Genomic DNA, 22,020 nt, shown 5'->3' on the forward strand with positions numbered 1-22,020 from the left:
TGTTAGAAAACTGTTTTAAAATGAAATTTTATATTTTAGAACAATGAGGTTTACCAAAAAATTGAATGGATAGTTCAGAAAGTTTTTATATATCCCCTCTCTTTTCCCTATTGTTAACATCTGGCATTAGTGTAGTACATTTGTTACAATAGATGAATCAATTTTGATACATTATTATTAATAGTTCATATTTTACATAAGGATGAGTCTTTCTGTTCCAGAGTTGTATGTTTTTTTCCACAAATACATAGTACCATGTAGCATAATCTTATGTAACATTAATTACTGTGTCATATAGAATAGTTTCACTGCTCTAAAAGTCCTCTGTGCTCTGTCCGTCCATCCATACTTCCCCCAGACCCCTTGCAACACTTATCTTTTTCCTGTATCCACAGTTTTGTTTTTTCCAGGATGTCATGCAGCTGGAATCACACAGTATGCAGCCTTTTCAGATTGGCTTCTTTCACTTCACAATATGCATTTAAATTTCCTCCATGTCTTCCAATGGCTTGATAAATCATTTATTTTTAACACTAAATAATAGTCCACTGTATGCATGTGCCACACTTTATCCATTTAATTTCTGAAGGACATTCTGATTAAGTCTATGTTTTGGAATGTATGAAAAATCTACTATGAACATAAGTTTCCAAATCAGCAGAGTTAATACCAAGAAACACAATTGCCAGATCATATGATAAGATTATGTTCAATATTGTAAGAAACTGTCAAACTGTATTCCAAAGTGGCTGTACAAGAGAGTGTGCTTTTGTCTGTAACGGATCGATAGAAATGAAAGAAATTGTAAAAACTGAATATAAAAGTCAATCATCTTTTCAAAGAATAGCTGAAATAATGACTAGCATTTATAAGGTTTTATTGCATTCATCATTTTACTTGATTTTAAAATCTTACAAGAAAAAAAGTATGTATTAAGTCAAATTTTATAAAAAAGAAAGTTGGTCCTCAGAAGCATTGTATGATTGACAGAAATTCACATGGTGTTTACGTGGAGCTGAAACTGATGATCAGTTCTTATGGGCCAGCCCTCTCCTTCTCTTCTGATTTGTTGTGTTTTTTGTACCTCAACATCTTGGTTGGAAATGCTCCCTCATATTATCTGGCACATACTGTTGTCCAAGACAGTCTGACAAGATTGAGGAGATGTTGAGCCTCCAGCTGAAGAGCCTCGGAAAAGCTGTTCCTGGATTTCAACTGAAAACCCTGCTCTGTTAGGCAAGACCAGGTCTATTTTCTTGATTAAGTGCTCAGCCCAATGCCAAGCTGAGCTGTTCTATTTGGCTAAATGTTTTGTCAAATACCCAGCAGCTTTTTTCAGTACAAAAGGAGGTGTGGCTATCTTTCATTCACCCACCATCTTCAGTCGCTGCAGAACATCACTGAACCCAGCTTGGATTTTGTTAAACCAATGACAGTACAAAGCCTGGCACAGCAGCTTGTAGAGGTGGCCTGAGGGGTTTGGGATGTGGTCCTGGTTTTTACTACTGTGTCTACAATTTAGGCCAAACATTTTTTCTCCAGTTCTTAGCCACTTAAAAAGAAATCATACTAAGTGTATAGAACACCCTTGACGTAGCCAACTCAATCTTAGAAAAAGACTTTATTTTATATTTCATAGAGCACTTTTCCAACAAGGATAAGATGTGTTGTCTACTAAACAAATTAAAAAATAAAAGACTGTATCCAACCAGATAAGGACTCAAACAAGCACACTCTTCCATGATCAGTTCTCATGGGAGGACTCTGTAACCGTAAAAGAGCAGGCCTTCAGCAGCTCGAAATAGCCATGTTAACTGACACCATCTTGCAGTCACTGGTGATGAAAACTTGGCATCTGCTGCTGAAGTCTCTGCCACCTCAGAGACTCTTTCTTGCAAGACTGATGGACCACCCGGCCTGGACCAGGACCGCTTTTCTCTTCTTCTCTCCCCCTGGACTGGTTTGTGATCCTTTCTCCTATCCCTTTTCCTTCTTGTGTTAAATGTTAGTTTGTTTGTTGTGAAATGTTAAACCTATAACATTTACATATTGATTAAGTATACTATTATGTATGGTTTGCAATATTGACTGACTTGTGGAGTGGCTTGAGTCTGTGTGCCCGCAGCACTGACTACCAAGTGAATGAAAAGTATTAAGGAGAGTTGCCCCCTTGGGAACTCTATGTAGCTCATGGTGGCTTTTGTGATTGAAACAGCATCAATAAAATCCTGACATTGTGGAAAGACACAAGCATGTGTGGTCCTGGTTATTTCTAACCTTGCACCGCTCATGACACTAAGTCATTTACAAGGGTTTCCAGTTCTAATTTTCACATGAAAAGCTGGGTATTTCCTTCCCACTTTGCAATGCTATCCAATGCAAAAGCCAGTGCTATAGAGAAGGAAAAATATGATGCTGTCTACTACTTTTTTAAAAGAGAAAAGTTGGTAGAAATAGCTCCAACAACACTAACATCTGCACAGGGATCCCAAAAGTCTAAAAAGGCTAGTGAATTGGAGAAGAAGCTGTAAAGTGATTATAGAAACTGCTAGTTAATAGGGCATTTCATTCTCAACTACCTTTTGCTGTGTCTTCCAATGTAACAGTTAGTTACCATATTAAAAAAATAACATTACAGACTCCCTCCCCCATAAAGATTTAGTCTTGGCATTTCTACAAAACACATGATTCATTTTTTTTTAGCTCCAAATGTAGATAAAGGAGGAGTATTTTCAGTGGTTACTCAAAGAAGAGATATTTGGATTTTCTAAATCTTGGTGTAAGTCTATGTAGATTTTTCTTTTACAGTTTTATGACAGTTTAGTCTCTTCCATATGTCTTTCAAACCTTGGCATCCCTAAACCTTTGATAAGCCAATTGAAGGATTGTTTAAACAATATAGTCAAAATCACCAGTTCTTATGGAGCCATTGAAGATGGGCAGAATATGTAATATTAACTCAACATTTTGGGGCATTCATATACACAAACTGCAATCAGAGAAGTGATATGAGAGAAGACTTGGAATCAGTAGAAACAAAAGAAGAATAAACATGAGTGGTGTTTCTAGAACTCTGGCATTATTTGTGTGTGACTGTTACAGCAACTTCCCATTTTTGATGGGGGTACTGTTGATACACCATTTAGCACAGCTGGTATTGGCAGTTCCTGTCAGCATCATCTGTGGTATCCATGATACGACCCCATATATGCCTGAACAGGATGTGGAGGTTTTAGACCATCAGAATTCTTTCCTCATCACACCACATGTCCCCTAACATCTTGCCACAACTCTCTTCAAGGCACCCATCACATCTCTGTTCCTCAGACTGTAGATGAGAGGGTTTAATAAGGGTGTGAGGATGGTATAAAAGGCAGAGAAGACCTTATCTTTGATTGGGGTGTGGTAAGATTGGGGAAGCATATAGGTATACAAGGCAGCCCCATAGAACAATGTCACCACCATCATGTGTGAAGAGCAGGTGGCAAAGGCCTTCTTCCTCCCTTCAGCCGATGTCATCTGATGCACTGTGATGAGAATCCTGGTGTAGGATGCAGTCACCACCGAGAAGGGGATCAGCAGCATTGCAACGCAGCACACGTACATCACTGTTTCATAGGTGGTTCTGTCCCCACAGGCCAGCCTCAGCATGGTGGGTGCCTCACAGAAAAAGTGATTGATTTGGTGAGAGGCACAGAACGGGAGACTCATGGTAATGGGGGTGAGGAGAAAACTGTCCAAAGCCCCACCGAACCAAGAGCTGGCCAGGATCATCCAGCAGACCCGCCAGCTGATGAGGACAGGATAGCGCAGTGGGTTGCAGATGGCCACATAGCGGTCATAGGCCATGAGCCCCAGCAGGAAGAATTCAGCCCCCATAAAGCCCATGTAGAGAAAGCACTGAGCGGTGCAGGCGATGAAAGAGATGGTCCCCTCGCCCATGAGATAATCTACCAGCATCTTGGGCACAATGGTGGAGATGTATAATGTGTCAATGACGGAGAGGTGGCTGAGGAGGAAGTACATGGGGGTGTGGAGATGAGGGTCTATGTTAATCAGGAAGATCATGACCCCATTAGCTATCATGGCCATGAAGAAGACGGCACAAATGACACTGAAAAAGAATCCTGAGCCTTTATCGTGAGTGAAGAGCCCCATGAGGGTAAAGCCTCTGGTCAAGGTTCCATTGTTTTCATTCATGGTGCTGAGTTTGAACTGGAGGCATAAGAAGAGAAGCAGGGTCAATGAAAATGACAAAAGATAAATCACTTAAACATGTCTGTGTAAACATTATTAGATTAAAATCTTTTATGTAGCTAATATAAAACTTTTTTTGGTGTGGTAGATTTGTAGCTTCCTTTTTCTTGGCTATTTCTTTTTGATGAAGAATAATTTCAACATTAGGACCCCATGGGACGAAGATGAATGAATGTTTGGCAATTGATACTTGGCTTAAGGGAGTTTCATTATGATTGAAGAAAATCTGGGCCCTAGAGAGGATCCTTCATTTGGAGTTGGCTCCATTTACTTAAAATGTGGATACAACTGAAAGACTATTGATCCAATCAATTCAAACAACCCAATAAAATAATTCAATAGGCCATTGGCTCAAATTGGGAATTTCTGTGATAATTTCAAAACCTATTGGTCTCATCCAGAAATAACCATAAATTGTAGACACAACTGAAAACTATGTTGAACTGTAATAAACATGATTACATTATCTGCCTGATCATTGGCCATTCTTATGTGTTCCCTCACCATTTGTCAATTTCTCATCCATTTGCACACTTAATCTTTATTTATGGAGAGAGTACTGTGCAGTGTTCTAAGCTCTGGGGATACTGTAGTAAATAAAAAGAATATGAATCATGTGACTTACATTCTAGTTATGAAATAAGCACAGTAAATCAAAAGTGGGAACCATGGTTCCAGGTAATGCAAATAAGGGCTTTGCGGAAAACTTCAACACAGACAATGAAAGATAAAAGAAAATTCATGTGAAGATTTAGGGCTAGGGTGTTCCTACAAAATAAATAGCAAATGTGACATCCCTAAAGCAAAAAGGAGTTTGGGATAGTCAGGAAACAAAAGTCAGTTCAGGAAGAGAATTGCAAGTGATGAAGACAGTGAGATATTAGTGATCAGTTCTTCAAGGTATGCAGGCTGGGGTAAAGAGAACAGAATTATTTTCTAAGTGTTATCAGTAGAATTGAGTTGCAGTTTGTAACATGTAACAGTTTAACTTTAACATGTTCATTATGATCTTTCTGTTTTTTTCTTTTTATCTCTTTGGTACATTTGAGTCATTTTTTGTTTTTGCTTAGTGTTGTATTTTTGTGGGTCTTGAGGGCTTAGACTGGGATAGACCAGGTTGTGCTTTCTGTCCTAATATCCTCCTCATTTCACTCAAAACTTCCTGATTTGGTTGGTCAGTCGTAAGCCTTGGAGATGGTGACTGAATGAAATGCATAAAAGATCTTGTAGGCCAGAGGCAGGAAACCATACACAATCTTAGATAGCTATGGGTGAGGCATTCACATCTTGAATACACGATGAATATAAGAATATCTTTTAAAAGTTTCCTCATCAGGTTTAACACTCTTTGAAATCCAACTTGATTTTCGAATTCTTGGACCCTTCTGTGTGCACCCAGGTGTTACACCAGACAGAGAGGCAGATGATGTAGCAGTAAGTGCACAGAGCCGGCAGCCAGCTTCCAGAACACTGTTTTGGAGTAGGGGGTTGCTCAATTCTGAAATACTTGCACTAAGAATGCTTGTTTGGGGTCCTGGCTTCATCCTTTGCAATGTGCCCTAATGCACATTACTTAAAATCTTAGAGGCCGTTTCCTGATCTATAATTAGGATATCACAGGAAACTTACGGGATGTTGTCATGATCAAACGTCATGTAACATATGCAAAGGACCACAGCTGAGTAAATTCAAATGCTAATCTATGATAAGCTGTTGCGCTTGTGAGAGAATGCTGATAATGAGGACACACAATATCTTGCCGAAGGCAATATTGCATTTCTTAGCTACTGTGTGTATACCACAGGCACAAACAATAGGAGACACACTCTAAAAAGCACGTGTCACCTGTTGAGCACTAACTAGGCAGGGCTGCAGGCTTGTGCATTGTCTTCTGAATTATTTAAAATGATAAAATCTCAGAACATTCTTCCTGATCATGCAAATAATTGCCATTAGAGGAATCTTTTAGCAAAAGATATGGACTCGTAAAAGACTAGTTTCTGGGAAAACTCATTCCAGGAAGAAGACTGTCATTTCCTAAGTTCACTCTCAGATTAAACAATGAGAATCAAGATGTTAGGTAATAGCATTACATGAACAACAGGGCCTAAAAAATAATTTGCAAGTGTCTACATATTCTCCAGGGTGGCCTGTTTCAAACTTCTCAGTACATGCTCACGAAACCACAGAAACAATTCAATTTTTTATCTACACTGAAAATTAAAAATCTTGAGTACTAGAAAAAGATGAACCCTAGCGACTCCTCAGTAGAGAAAAGCCTCTTCGGTTTTGGCCAGCACATGTACAAGGTCTCTCATGGCATGAACCACTCAGAAAAAGGATTGGCTGTGTGTCTCTGTGCCAGATTTTCTCTGCAGCAGGGTCTGCTTCTCTGCTTTCCCCATTCTTACCCTCCCCTAGCCAAGAAATTGTGGAGAAAAAGGGTAGAGTTTTGCAAGTAGACCAACAAAGGAGGTTCTTGAAGGAGTGTTCTCAGCACAGTGAACAGGAGACTTCATTTAGGAAAGTGAGAAATACACAGACACAAGGAAAAATGCTAGCTAACAAGAAATCGAAACCTTTCCTTTCTAAGTTTTTCCTTCTCTTTCAACAAAAATTCAAACATAACTGCACAGTTTTGCTTACTGGTTTAGAAGAGGCTGAGTGGATCAGGTGGTGAGGGGAAAAAGGGGCTGAAGATTTATTCTGTCCACTGTCCACCCAAAATGCAGATCCTCCATCTAATGGGTAGCATCTCATCTAATGAGCTCCTCATGATGACCTGATGAATTAGAAGGAGCTTCCTGCAATGTCAATGGGAGCAGAAACAGACGATAACATTAGGGAGCACTTCGGGAAAGGATGAACACACTCAGGCTAGTGCAGTGCTTTACCCATGACGATAACACTAGGAAACACTTCAGTAGAGGATGAACACACTCAGGCCAGTATGGTGCTTTACTCATGATGATAACACTAGGAAACACTTCAGGAGAGGATGAGCACACTCAGGCTAGTGCAGTGCTTTACCCATGATGATAACACTAGGAAATGCTTCAGGAGAGGATGAACACACTCAGGCTAGTGTGGTGCTTTACTCATGATGATAACACTAGGAAACGCTTCAGGAGAGGATGAACACACTCAGGCTAGTGTGGTGCTTTACCCATGATGATAACACTAGGAAACGCTTCAGGAGAGGATGAACACACTCAGGCCAGTGTGGTGCTTTACTCATGATGATAACACTAGGAAACACTTCAGGAGAGGATGAGCACACTCAGGCTAGTGCAGTGCTTTACCCATGACAATAACATTAGGAAACACTTCAGGAGAGGATGAACACACTCAGGCTAGTGCAGTGCTTTACCCATGATGATAACACTAGGAAACACTTCAGGAGAGGGTGAACACACTCAGGCAAGTGCGGTGCTTTACCCATGACAATTAAAAACAATTCCAGGATGAGACGTTACAAGAAAGGCTGCAAAGAAGAGCGCTGAAGACATAACATTTTGTTAGGGTTGTGGAGGATAAAACTTGAGTAGCTCTCCGGGATGCAGAAAGGCAGATATTAAATGGTAAGAAAGATAGACATGGGCTGGGCACGGTGGCTCACCCCTGTAATCCCAGCATTTTGGGAGGCCGAAGTGGGCGGATCACCTGAGGTCAGGAGTTCAAGACCAGCCTGGCCAACATGGTGAAACCCTGTCTCTACAAAAATTAGCCAGGCATGATGGCGGGTGCCTGTAGTCCCAGCTACTCTGGAGGCTGAGGTGGGAGGATCACTTGAACCAGGGAGGCAGGGGTTGCAGTGAGCTGAGATTGCACCATTGAACTCCAGCCTGGGCAACAAAGCAAGTCTCCATCTAAAAAAAAAAAAAAGAAAGAAAGGTAGACATGGAGTATTGGAATTACAAAAGCAAAATATAAATAATCAGTGTTTTAAAAAGAGTGATTTCACAAATAGGAGAGAATTATTAATAAAAATTGAAAAGGAAAACTTGGGAAAGGAACAAAAAGACTCTGTATATGGATGTTTCATTTCATTAATAAATACACTGTGCGTGTCTGGGAAAGTTATTTGAAGTAAAAGCATCTGGCAGCATCTAATAAAAACATAGTTGCATGCAAACAAAACACAAGAAAAGGAAAACACAGTCACCTACACAGGCTAAAATTCACACTGACCACAGGTGTCTTCCTGATAAATTCCAAATAAAAGTGAAAAAATGTCTAAACTGAAGATATACAATGTTTCAGTAAAAAGAGAGAGCTCTGGAGCCAGAATTTCCTTGGGTTTGATCCTTTCTCCACCACCAAATTGTGTGACCACAGATACTGAAATTATTTTTGTATCCGTTTCCCCCATTTGCTCTGTAATAATAGAAAGGGCCCAAGTTTCAAAGTTTACATCATTCACACACATCAGTTTCTTAGACTAGTATCTAGAATGTGCTATCTGTTCAGTAAAACTTATTATCGATATCATTAGATACATTTTAATTGAGAGTAATGTGTGGCTCAAACAGGAAGACATTCTGAGATAAATTAGCGGGAATAAACAGTAAGATACAGCTGAATATTTTTGTAGATCAAACAAAATTAAGAAAAGGGAAGAAACTGTAATATTACTAACAGTAAACGTTGAATTCAGGTTAAATATATATATATTTAAAAATAATGTAAATATGATTGCCTCATTGCATAGAACTCAAAAGATTCTTATCAACAAAGACATATATATGTAGAAATAGATAGATACATATATATCTACGACATCTAATCTGTAGACACAGATAGACATACCTATCTCTGTCTATACAGAAAACAGGGTCTGAAAATGGAATGCTAATACTATACATGCAAAACAAATTCTATTTAAATAGAATGTAAAATTAAGAAGTACCAGAAAGCAGCTTTCATTCATTTATGTATTTATACATTCAAGTATTTATTGTGATCCAGTATTCACTAGACATTTTTCTAGGAGCAGAAGATACCATTAACAATATTCCCTCTTTCTTGGAACATACAGGGCAAAGGGCTGATAATAAATAAAAACATATACAATTATGAAGAATCTAACATTTTTTCTAAGTAAATGAGCCAGAAAAAAAATACATTTTTTTTTTCTGGAGCCTATGACTCCAACACAGAGGCAACTATAAGAATAAGAACAATTTTGAAAAAGATTAACCAAATCAGTTACTGGTATTAAAATGAGTTAAAAGAATGTTTGTATGTGTGTACATGTGTGTTTGGGTGTGTATTACAATGGTTTAAAATAATGAAAGAAAAAAAGGCATAACAGCACAGGAAATTAACACGAAGCATATGATGAAATGAGATAGAAACAACTAGGTTAATCATGGCTACGACATCATTCAGAGTAAACATCCGCTTTCAAAGTGTAGATTTACTCTTCAAAGAAAACAAAACAAAATGTACAAAATGGAAAAGAAAACTAAAAAATGCAAAAAGGAATGACATAGTATATATAAACTACAATATAAGGTGATATTATAAATGGAACAAAGAGAACAATTCTGTAATTTGGATTTTAAATGGAAATGTATTATGTGCTTAATATATTCAGTTAGCTTCCATAGGACAATCTCTTTTTTTTTTTTTACTAAAATATATTAGAATTCTAAAATCATAATAATAGGTTCACATCTAAATCAGAGAATTTGAAATACTTTAACGTATGCCTAAAACACTACTTAGACCAAAGGAAGTTCAAACTTTCATTAAATTAAATATATTATGTATGGAAGCCTATAGGATATAGCTAAAGATGTATCCAGACAAAATTTTATAACCTTTAATAATGTAATTCTTATAGAAAAAATATGTGATGTTAATAAAGATTCAACCCAATACATTAGAAAAATATCTGCAAAATACATTTAAATAAGAGAAAGACCATATAAAAGACTTAAATAGATATTAATGGATTTTAAAATAAGCAGACTGAATATTTAAAGTTGATTCTTTAAAACCGAAACAAAATAGACCTATTTCTGGCCATGCTAATGATATTTGAGGGCAGAAAGGATGACACAAAACATCATTAAAAGTAAGAAAAATGATCCAACTACAGATATGAGAAGAGTGATAAAATATTTATAGTATGAGACGTTATTTTAACATTATATTAATATAGTTTGAAATTTTAATGAAGAAGAAGACGATTTTAAAGTATAGTTTTGTATGAGTGCATGCATACACATAATATGCATATATAGTTATAAGTAGATATAATGCATACACACAAATATAGTCAAAATTCTTAATATGCATATATAATTATAAGTAGATATAATACATACACACATACAGTTAAAATTCTTAATGTGCATATATAATTATAAGTAGATATAATGCATACACACACATATAGGTGGGGGGAGGGACAGCATTAGGAGATATACCCAATGTAAATGATGAGTTAATGGGTGCAGCACACCAACATGGCACATGTATACATATGTAACAAACCTGCACGTTGTGCACATGTACCCTAGAACTTAAAGTATGATAAAAATAAATCAAAAAAAAGAAAATACCAAAGAAGATCTCTAAATTTAGAACAATTTAAAAGTTTTAATGGAATTCTGCTTTCCCAAAATTCCTAGTTCAGAAAACATCCCATAAAAATCTTCTAAGGACAGAAAATTTAAAAATCTTTGTATACAAAAAAATGGAATTAATTAATCATTTATTTTATAAATATATATAGCCTTCAAAAGACAGAAAACTCTCATAATTATAAACCAAGTTCACATATATAAATGTTTCCCAAATGAATATTAATTATTAAACTCAGAAGTACATTAATAACAACACATCTTCAAACCTGTTCATATAAACTCCTTCTTTTCCCATTCTATCCCCCTTCAAAGATTCTTGGTTGTTTGTGAGCTAAAGATCAAGTTTTGATTGTGGTTTGTATGTCCCTAAGTGACCTGGATACTCAGCTCTCTACTCTGCAGCACTCTGTCAATTCCTGGCACCTCTCTCCCAGAAAATAGCCTGACTCAGGAGCTCTCTCTGCCTGGAGCACAATTCTCTCTTCATCTGGTTACTGTAGACCCAGGTCTCAGGTCACTTATACTTCTTGCAGGAATCCCCTATGGTTTTAATAACAATGTCAAATGCCCCAGCATATATGAACAAGTAGTTACTCATAATATCAACAACATATCTACAAAAATATTTCTTTTTCTTTTTCTTTTCCTTTTTGAGACAGGAACTTGCTCTGTTCCTCAGGCTGGAGCACAGTGGCGCGATCACTGCTCATTGTAGCCTCAACCTTTTGGGCTCAAGCAATTCTCCTACCTCAGCCTCCTGCGTAGCTGGGACTACAGGCACAGACCACCATATCCAGCTTATGTTTTTGTATTTTTTGTAGAAACAGGGTCTTGCCATGTTGTCCAGGCTGGTCTTGAACTTCTGGCCTGAAGAAATCTTCCTGTCTTGGTCTCCCAAAGTATTGGGATTACAGACATGAGCTACCGCACCCAGACACACAAAAAATTTCTATATAATAACAATAAAAATGGTAAAATAACTGGTAATATGCTAAACTTTTGGAGAACATTTATAAAACTAAATAATTCAGTATTAATTTAAAAAGCAATAGAAAATTATTCTAGAGGAATTTGTCAAAATGATTATAAATTTGATCTGAAAGGACAAACACATATGAATTGTCTGGGGAAAAACAATGATAAAAATTGACTTTGACCTCTGTAGGACCAGTGTGAAATGTAAAGGATGAGTAACTGAATAGAAAAAACAAGGCTCAACAACTAAACGGAAGAGTATCTGGAAATAAACACTGCTGTCTCCCGCCAAAATACAAAAAACCCACATATGCGCAAATGTTTCACACAAGTAAGATGAGAATTCGGATAACTGGGAAAGGTAGAGTTTATATATATGAAGAAAACAAAATTGCAACTTAGAGGTAAAGAGTAAGACTTTAAAACGCACACTCCAGATCAAGTGGCTCAAAAACTTAAGTACAAGAAATAAATACATTCCTTTATGAAAACTTTTTTATGATGTTTGAGTCTCTTTAATGAAAAGGTATGTTGTTTGTATTCTGAAAAAATGCTAAAGTAATGACAATAAATTAGGATTTTTATTGTGAAGAAGCGGGGAACATCACACACTGCTAGTGTAAGTACAAATTGAAACCATTTTTTTCTGTAAGTGTCTGGCATTTAGCAAACTTAAAAAATCCATCTTTTAGCCACTTTCATCAGTTTATTCTGAGGAAATAAATAGTATGAAGTGGGAATAATATGTGAAGACATTAAATAAATTATTGCCATTGATTGTGAAAATAAACTAGAAACAATCTTAATGATCAACATTAATGGGTTGACTAAATCAAACATTGCTCAATTTACATTATACTCATTGATAATGGTGTAGCTTAGTTGTCTTTTCATGTAAAGATATACATAATGTATTTTTAAGTAGGAAACATAGCACTGCCTATTTACAAACATATATGTGCATAGATAAATTATAATCACGTGTAGTCAGCCTGGAAAGTTTTGGGTTGGGATAGGAAAAAAATGCGCCCAAAGGCAGAAATGAAGCTCAAGGTAGAGCAATCAGGAGATTTTGCTGAACTGAATGGAGATTGAAGAATCAGGAATACACTTTACCAGAGCATCCGAGAATCTGATTATTTATTTTACTCATCACATACTATGAACTTTGTATTTCATGCCTTTCCAAATAAGATGGACCACACTCGGATGGTTACCAGAGTTTAATGAAGACATCTCGAGTCTTTCTGTGATGCGCTCTGACAGGGGCGAGCCCCATGCTGCCCTTGCCCTCATGACACCTCTTCAACTTTTTTCTACAACTCTCTTTGTTGTTTTTATTTGCTGCATGCTTCTGCCTCCTCAAATATAATATGAGCTCTTTGAGGGTAGAGTCATCCTCTAAATAGTCCTTCTATCAACAGCCATTAGCACAGCCTTGTATGTATTAGGTGGTCTATACATCAATTGATTACTCCTAGAACACTTTATCTTTTCCCATTTCAAACTCATACTAATAATTTGAGAGCACAAATGACAGAAGATTTGCTTTGATATCTTCTATGATATTGCATTGTGACAAGTGGCTAACTTTGAAGACCACTTAAATGCAAATAAAACTGATCTTTGGAAAAGAAAGCAAGCTAATGACGCAGTCCAGAAGGCAATAGGAATATGTAGGCCACTTGGTCCCTTCTAACCTCACAGGAAGTGTTATGCCCGTGCTTTCAACATAGCCTGACTGACAACATCTGACCAACCAACCATCACACGATAGCAAGAATGTTCCTGTCTTTCAGATACTGTCTCTTAGTGTGTCCAAAATGGGTCACAAAAAGCAATCAATAAAATAAGTTCACAAAAGAGTGACTGAATCTATCAAAATGCTATCAGGGTAGTTGACCATTTTTAAACATTTTTTCAAGAAAGTGATGTTTGTTTTAAATAAGTGAGTGGCACTTATGAATAAGAGCTCAACATTTATATACTCATAGACATAAAGATGGCAACAACAGAAAATAGAGACTGCTAGAAGGAAGATAGAGGGGCAAGGATCAAAAACTAACTATTGGGTATATGCTGGGTGCCCGTATGATGGGACCATTTACACCCCAAACCTCACCGTCACAAAATATTACCAGGTAACAAACCTGCACATGTACCACCTGAATCTAAAAGTTGAAAAAAATTTAAAAATTAAAAAAATTAAATACATACATGAGTGGGTATTTTATAGATGAAACAACAGAAAATGTACAGCCTTCCTCAAGTGTTTCCATGGTTATTGATGCCCAACTGGTGACTCCATTTAATTGTAAAAGTTCCACTTTTCCCTGAAAAATGTATCTTTAACTGTGCTAAATGAAGAGTTTGACAGTATTCAGGAATAGTTCAACAGTAACCTATGTTTTTAGTTTTGACAACTAGGTTTTTGTCTAGTCTTTCCTTTGTTAGTTCAGTTAAAAGTATTTACCTCTGTACTCCTGGATTATGCTTAATTCATTTCCTTCAATCAAATCTTCTTAAAGTAAACATGCCAATTACTCATACCTCCACCAAAATTCCTACCTTCCAATCCCATTCGATTTAATTATTTTGATCATCTTACCTAATTCCCTGTAACTTAGAAGATATCACATTTGTGAGAACTGAACATGCACAAAATATCTGAATTATCTTAAATGAGTGAACTTCCCTATTTGTTTTTCTCCTACTCACACACATTATCTAAGAGAGCCAAATGGCTTTCTTACTGTGAGTATGGAGATATAAGTTGATGATAGTGGATCACTTACAGGTATAATATATCCAGAGAGAGGAATATGAGGTAAAGACAAAATTGTTTACAAACAACTTCACAAGAGGTGAGACCTTAGAAACAAGAGATAAAAGGGAACCTTCTTGATCTTCTTGTTTTCTGTCTTCATATTAGTGTCTTTCCTTGAAAAGATGAGAGGAGATCCAGGTTAAAAGGCAAAAGCTTCAAAAAAAAAGAGAGTGCCAGTTAGAGGTATTTGAAGATGACCACTTAACTGAAGGCATGGATGTCACACTTCAGCACTGTGCACACAGCTCCAGGAACCAAAGAGGGAAGAGTTTAAGTAATCTAGTATGTGACATCATAAACATCCTGAGATTTCTCATGGAGAAAACTCCTTCTAATAATCCAGAAGGAATATCAACTAAACTGGTTCTGATGGGTACTGAAAACTGTACTCAAAACATGTAAGTGGCAAGCAGAGAATGTGTTCCACAACAAATGCCTGGGCTGCCTCCTCTGCAGTTTGTTTGTTTGTTTTATTTTTAATTAACAGCTTGAGAACAGCTGTTTAATGCATGTTTCATCACAAAACTCTGTTATTTGTTTCCCTAGAGGGCAAATGAGTAATATTGGAAAAATACCCAAGGAAGAGAAGAGAAGTTTTTTATGTGGTCATTTAATTTCTCACTTTAACAATAGTCATGATCTAATCTTTTCATTTTTCTCTTGCATTAAGCAGCTTCCCAATAAACATCACTCATTTACTAAATGTCACTAAGAAAAACTTTTAATTGCCAATTCAGTAAAGGTACCAAACAATCTGTTAAGAAAATATATCAGGCAGGCTCTTGATGAACAGGTTAGTGTAAAAATCCAACTTATGGAAACTATTGCTACAAAACCCTTTTGAACACATGATAAGAGATGAAGTTGATGGAAATCACTTTATACTCGATTGGTGGTTCTCATTCTCCTGAGCTCAGGCGACCTGCCTGCCTCGGCCCCCGAAACTGCTGGCATTATAGGCGTGAGCCACTGTGCCCAGCCTGGTTGCATTCTCTTGATGCATAAGGTGTACGGTTATGAATCATTTTTGTTTAGTCTTCTCATAGTAATATATACGAATGTAAATTATATTGTATTACCGATGTATCAACTTTAAATGATAAATCTATGCCTGGTTTAAAAGATGAAATTAACACGTGCATATGTGCTGTTTTCCAACATTCTATTTTTTTGCCTGCTAAGTTTTGTTAGTTATATTTTGCTACTTATCTTGTGACACATCATAACATACACATTCAATTTTTAACTGTAGAGACATCAACTGGGCTTTAAATGTGTTTAATCATAAAACCTAAAGAAAACGAAACAGCATGTAAAATAGTTTGTGTCAATGTTCATTCCAAGAAAAGGAAACAATGTGACTTAAAGGTTTAATGGATTCTTGACTCTTTTCTATTTCAGATTGACTCTCTCTGAGCCTTTCACCATCCACCTCAGATTTCCTTATTCATATACATGGCAACTTCTATTAGTTTTTTTTAAGGGATACTACTCATGTGAAAATGCCTACATCTTAGTTTTAGCACATACACACATATATATAAATGTAACAAATATTTATATGTACATAAATATATATTTGTGTGTGTGTGTGTATATAGAGAAAGAGAGAATATGAGTTGTAAAGTAAAAAATGCAAACATAGACAATGACAATATTAGGTAGCCATAACTGGAAACAGTTTATATGTACAAAAGACAATCATGACAGGCATAATAAACTCAGTTATGTTATTTTAAAGGAATCAAAATTTGGAAGGAGGAGGAACAAGACGGCAGAATAGAAGGCTCCCCCAATTGTTCCCACTGCAAGGACACCAATTTAATAACGGCCTACACACAAAAAGCACCTTTATACAAACAAAAATCAGGTGAGCACTCACTGTACCTGGCCTTAACTTTATATTGCTGAAAGAAGCACTGAAGAGATAGAAAAACAATTGTGAATTGCAAATGCACCCTTGCCTCATCCCCCAGCAGCATCAGCATGGTGCAGAGAGCAATTCTGTGCTCTGGGGAGAGGGAGAGCACAGCAATCGTGAGGCATTGAACTCAGCACTGCTCTGCTGGAGCAGAAAACAAAGCTGGACCAAACTCAGCTGATGCCCATCCATGGAGGGAGCATTTAGACTAGCCTGAGGGCAATTACCAATCCCAGCCGTCTAAACTTGAGTTCCTGCAAGCCTTTCCACCATAGACTAAAGTGCTCTGGGGCCTTAAAAGAAACATGAGAAAAAGAAACCAGGCCACAATGACCACAACTCCTAAATGAGTCCAAGTGCTGACCTGGCCCAGAGCCTGTGGACTATGGGGGGACACAACCTACTGAGACACCAGCCAGAGCAAGTAAGGGGGTGCTGGAACCCCTCCCCTAGCCCCAGGCTGCACAGTTTGTGGCTCCAAAAAAACCCCTTCCCTCCACTTGAGAAGATAAGAAAGAGTGAGGACTTTTTCTTGCATCTTGGAATCAGCTCAGCCACAGCAGGAGAGGGCACCAATCAGAATCATCAGAAATCACTACAACTAATCAGTACCACTGTGCCAAAGCTTTGAGAATTTCATCATTGATCTAATCATTGCCCCACCCCCTAGCTCCAGGCCCTAGATTGTGGACATTTCTAGACACTCCTTGGGCCAAAAGGGAACCTGTTATTATGAAGGGAAGAACCCAATCCTGGAAGCATTCATCACCTGCTAACTGAAGGGCCCTTGAGCCCTGAATAACCAGCAGTGATACCCAGGTACCACGCTGAGGACCTTAGGTGAGCCTCTGAGATTACTGGCTCACAGATGAGACTCAGCACATTCCCACATGTGGTGGCTATGGGGTGAAACTCCTGCTTTAAAAAAAAAAAAGTGGAGGAAAGAGTAGACGGGACTTCGTCTTGGACTTTAGGTATTAGCAAGACCTTAGGAGGGTAGAGCACCAAGTGGGCTCTTGGTTTCCTCAATTCTCGGACTTGGCTCTTGGGCAGCATTTCTGGTCCTGTCCTGGGCCAGAGGGGAGCCCACTGTCCTGAAGGATGAGTCCCAAGCCAAGGAGCCTTCCCCACAAGCTGACTGAAGAGCCCTTGGGCCTTGAAGGAACATCAGCAGTAGACTGGCAACACTTCCCATGGGCATGTGCTGGCCATGGCCATAGGGTGAGGCTCCTCTGCTTTTGAAAGGGGAGGGGAGAGTGGGAAAGACAGTATCTTGTGGTTTGAGTGCCAGCTCAGCTGCAATACAACAGAATATCGGGTAGATTTCTAAGGTTTTTTACTTTTGTCCCTGACTCCCAGATGTCACCTCTGGACCTTCCTGGGGCCTACGGGACCTTGATACCCTGAAGAGAAAGATACAGGCCTGGCTGGCTTTGTCACCTGCTGATTTTAGAGCTGCAGTGCCCTGAGCAAACATGAGTGGTAGTCAGGAAGTGGTTACAGCAGGCCGTGGCTGAGATTCAGTGTTGTGCTAGCTGCAGGCCTGAACCAGGGCACTTTTAGTGGTGGTTGCCACGGTGGTGCTTGTATAACTCCACTCTTATCTCCAAGTGGCTCAGAACACAGACAAAGATTTCGTTTGTTTGGGAGAAAGTAAGGGAAGAGAACAAGAATCTTTGTCTGGTAATGTGTAGAATTCATCCAGATCTTGTTCAAGAATATCAAGGTGGTACCTCAGTGAGTCTCAAGAACTACAGCATTACTGGGCTTGGTGTGCCCCCTAAGGTAGACACAGCTTAGATCACAACACACATGTACTTTTGAATATCTTGAATGCCTTCCCAAGTAGGATGTGTACAAAAAGCCCAGATAGTGAAGACTACAATAAATACGTAACTCTTCAATGCCCAGACACTAAACATCTACTATCATCAACACCATTCAAAAAAACATGACCTTACCAAATAAACTAAATAGCCAACAGGGAACAATCCTGGAGAAACAGAGATATGTGACCTTTCAGACAGGGAATTCAAAGTAGCTGTTTTGAGGAAACTCAGGGAAATCCAAGCTAACACAGAGAGGGCATTCAGAAGTCTATCAGGTAAATTTAACAAAGAGATTGAAATCATTAAAAAGAATCAAGCAGAAATTCTAGAGCTAGAGAATACAATTGGCATGCAATACATTAGAAAGATCACTCATCATGACCAAGTGGGATTTATCCCTGAGATGCAAGGATGGTTCAACATAGGCAAATTTATCAATGTGATGAATCATATTAACAGATGAAGGATAAAAGCCATATGATCATTTAAATTGATGTTAAAAAAAGCACTTGATAAAATGCAACATCCCTTCATGATAAAAACCATTAAAAAACTGAAGATACAAGGAGCATAACTCAACATAATAAAAGCTATATATGACAGACACACAGCTAGTATACTGAATGGGGAAAAACTAAAACCCTTTCCTCTAAGATCTAGATTATGACAAAGATGTCCACTTTCTCTACTATTATTCAATATAGCACTGGAAGTCTTAGCTGGAGCAATTAGACAAAAGAATGAAATAAAGGGCATCCAAATTGGAATGGAAAAAGTAAAAGTATTCTTGTTTGTGGATGATATCACCTTATATTTGGAAAAACCTAAAGACGTCACCAAAACCTCTTGGAACTGATGAACAAATTCAGTAAAGTTGCAGGATACAAAATTAACATTTAAAAGTCGGAAGCATTTCTATCTGCCAACAGTGAACGATATGAAAAAATGTAATCTCATTTATCATAGCCATGAATAACATTAAATACCCAGGTATTAACTTAACCTCAGAAGTGAAAGATCTCTATAATAAAAACTATAAAACACTGATAAAACAAATTGAAGAGGAAACAAAAAATGGAAAGATATTCCACGTTCATGAATGGGAAAAATAAATATTCTTAAAATGTCCATACTATTTAAGCAGTATACAGATTCAATGCAGTCCCTATCAATATACCAATGACATTTTTTACAGAAATGGAAAAAACAATCCTAAAGTTTATAGCAACCCATAAAAGACCCTGAATAGACAAAACTATCTTTAGCAAAACCAAAACTAGAGGAATCACATTAATTGACTTCAAATTATACTACAGAGCTATATAACCAAAATAGCAGGATACTGGCACAAAAACAGACACATAGACCAATGGAACAGCATGAAGACCCAAAAAGCAAATCCACACACCTACAGTGAACTCATTTGCAATCAAAGATGCCAAGTACATACATTGGGGAAAAGACAGTCTCTTCTATAAATGTGCTGGGAAAACTGGATATTCACATGCAGAAGAATGAAACTACACCCCTATCTCTTGCCATATACAAAAATCAAATCAAAATGGATTAAAGAGTTAAATCTAAGACCTCAAATTATGAAACTACTACAAGAAAACATTGGGAAAAGTCTCCAGGACATTGGTCTGGGCGAAGATTTCTTAAGTAATACCCTACAAGCACAGACAACAGCGCAAAAACGGACAAATAGGATCCCATCAAGTTAAAAAGCTTCTGCACAGCAAAGGAAACTATCAATCAATGAAATGAATAGACAATCCACAGAATGGGAGGAAATATTTGCAAACTACCCATCTGACAAGGGATTAATAACCAGAGTATATAAGGAGCTCAAACAACTGTCTAGAAAAGAAATCTAGTAATATAATTATAAAATGGGCAAAAGATCTGAATGCACATTTCTCCAAAGAAGACATACGAATTGCAAACATGCATAGAAAAGGGTGCTAAACATCATTGATTATAAAAGAAATGCAAATCAAAACTATAATGAGATATAATCTCACCCCAGTTAAAATGGCTTATATCCAAAAGGCAACAACAAATGCTGGCAAGGATGTGGAGAAAAGAAAACCACTGTACACTCTTGGTGAGAATGTAAATTAGTATAACCACTTTGAAGAATGGTCTGAGGGTTCCTCAAGAAACTAAAAACAGAGCCATTATATGATCCATCGATCCCCCTGGATATACCCGAAATAAAGGAAAAGAGTATCAAAGAGATATCTGCACTCCTATGTTTGTTGTGGCACTTTTCACAATAGCCAAGATTTTGAAGAAACCTAAGTATCCATCAACAGATAAATGGATAAAGAAAATGTGGTACTTATACACAATGGATTACTATTCAGCTATAAAAAATAATGAGATCCTTTAATTTGCAACAACACGGATGGAACTGGAGGTCACTATGTTAAGTGAAGTAAGCCAGGCACAGAAAGATACGCATTGCATGTTCTCACTTATTTCTGAGATCTAAAAGGAGAATTAATTTATTTAGGGAAAGGAAGAACGGTTTCTTGTTCTGTTTAATAAACCTTGACATTGAGATGCACTCAAGAGCCTGGGGTAGAAGTGGAGAAATGACCCACATTACCTGTGCCCTTCTAAAGCCTAGAGCAGGCAGATCAGGTCACTCCAGGTGAAAGAACACTCAGGAGTGGATGGAGCAGGCAATGTGCCCTTTAAGAGGAGCAGGGCAGAAGTCTTCAAGGAATGATAAAATCATTGCCCAAAAGTTATAAATTTCCTGTACAATATAAAATGTTCTCAGCCACATAAGAAAACTCAAGAGAATTCTACAAAGTTTGAAATATGCAGTCCATATCCCTAAGCCATATTGAATTAAACCAAGAAAACAACTTAACAAAAATATATACATTAATGACCACAGTTATGATCAATAATTACAGCAATAGGCCAGACGCCATGGCTCATGCCTGTAATCCTAACACTTTGGGGGGCCGAAGTGGGTGGATCACTTCAGACTGGGAGTTCAAGACCAGCCTGGCCAACATAGGAAAACTCCATCTCTACTAAAAATACAAGAAATTAGCTGGGTGTGGTGGCCCACGCCTGTAATCCCAGCTAGTCTGAAAACTGATGGATGAGAATCCCTTGAAGCCAGGATGTGGAGGTTGTCTCCAGCCTAGGGGACAGAGCAAGACCCTGTTAAAAAAAAATTACAGCAATGTCCAGATGCACAGTTTCCTTGTACAGTCTCTCTAGTTCAAGAAAATTGTATTAGCGTTCATGTATTCTGATTTGAAACTTGTATTTAAATTCATTTCACTTATGTTTTACAAATGATTTTTTTTATTTTTATTTTGAGACAGAGTCTCACTCTGTTGCCCAGGCTGAAATATGGTGGTGTGATTCATGGCTCACTACACCCTCAACCTTCTGGGCTCAACTGATCCTCCCATATCAGCCTCACAAGTAGCTTGGACTATAGATACCTGCTACCATGCCAGGATAATTGTTTTATTTTTTGTAGAGATGGGGTCTCAGTATGTTGCCCAGGCTAGTCTTGAACTCCTGGACTTAAGCAATACTTCCACCTCCGCCTCCCAGAGTGTTGGGATTACAGGTGTGATC

The 22,020-nt window shown here is 37.7% G+C and overlaps 1 protein-coding gene across 1 annotated transcript; it reads right to left on the reverse strand.

Annotated features, from left to right (window-relative positions):
* LOC100973282 (olfactory receptor 2T6) lies at positions 1 to 14,926 on the reverse strand. Its single transcript, XM_057300770.2, has 3 exons — positions 14,620 to 14,926; positions 6,904 to 7,057; positions 1 to 4,204 (listed from the first exon to the last, which is right to left on the reverse strand). The coding sequence occupies exon 3, from the start codon at positions 4,198 to 4,200 to the stop codon at positions 3,274 to 3,276; it is 927 nt and encodes a 308-aa protein (XP_057156753.2). The 5' UTR covers positions 4,201 to 4,204; positions 6,904 to 7,057; positions 14,620 to 14,926; the 3' UTR covers positions 1 to 3,273.
* Positions 14,927 to 22,020: the final 7,094 nt, after the last annotated feature.

Source organism: Pan paniscus, chromosome 1 (genome assembly GCF_029289425.2).
Source record: "Pan paniscus chromosome 1, NHGRI_mPanPan1-v2.0_pri, whole genome shotgun sequence".
Taxonomy (NCBI): Eukaryota; Metazoa; Chordata; class Mammalia; order Primates; family Hominidae; genus Pan; species Pan paniscus.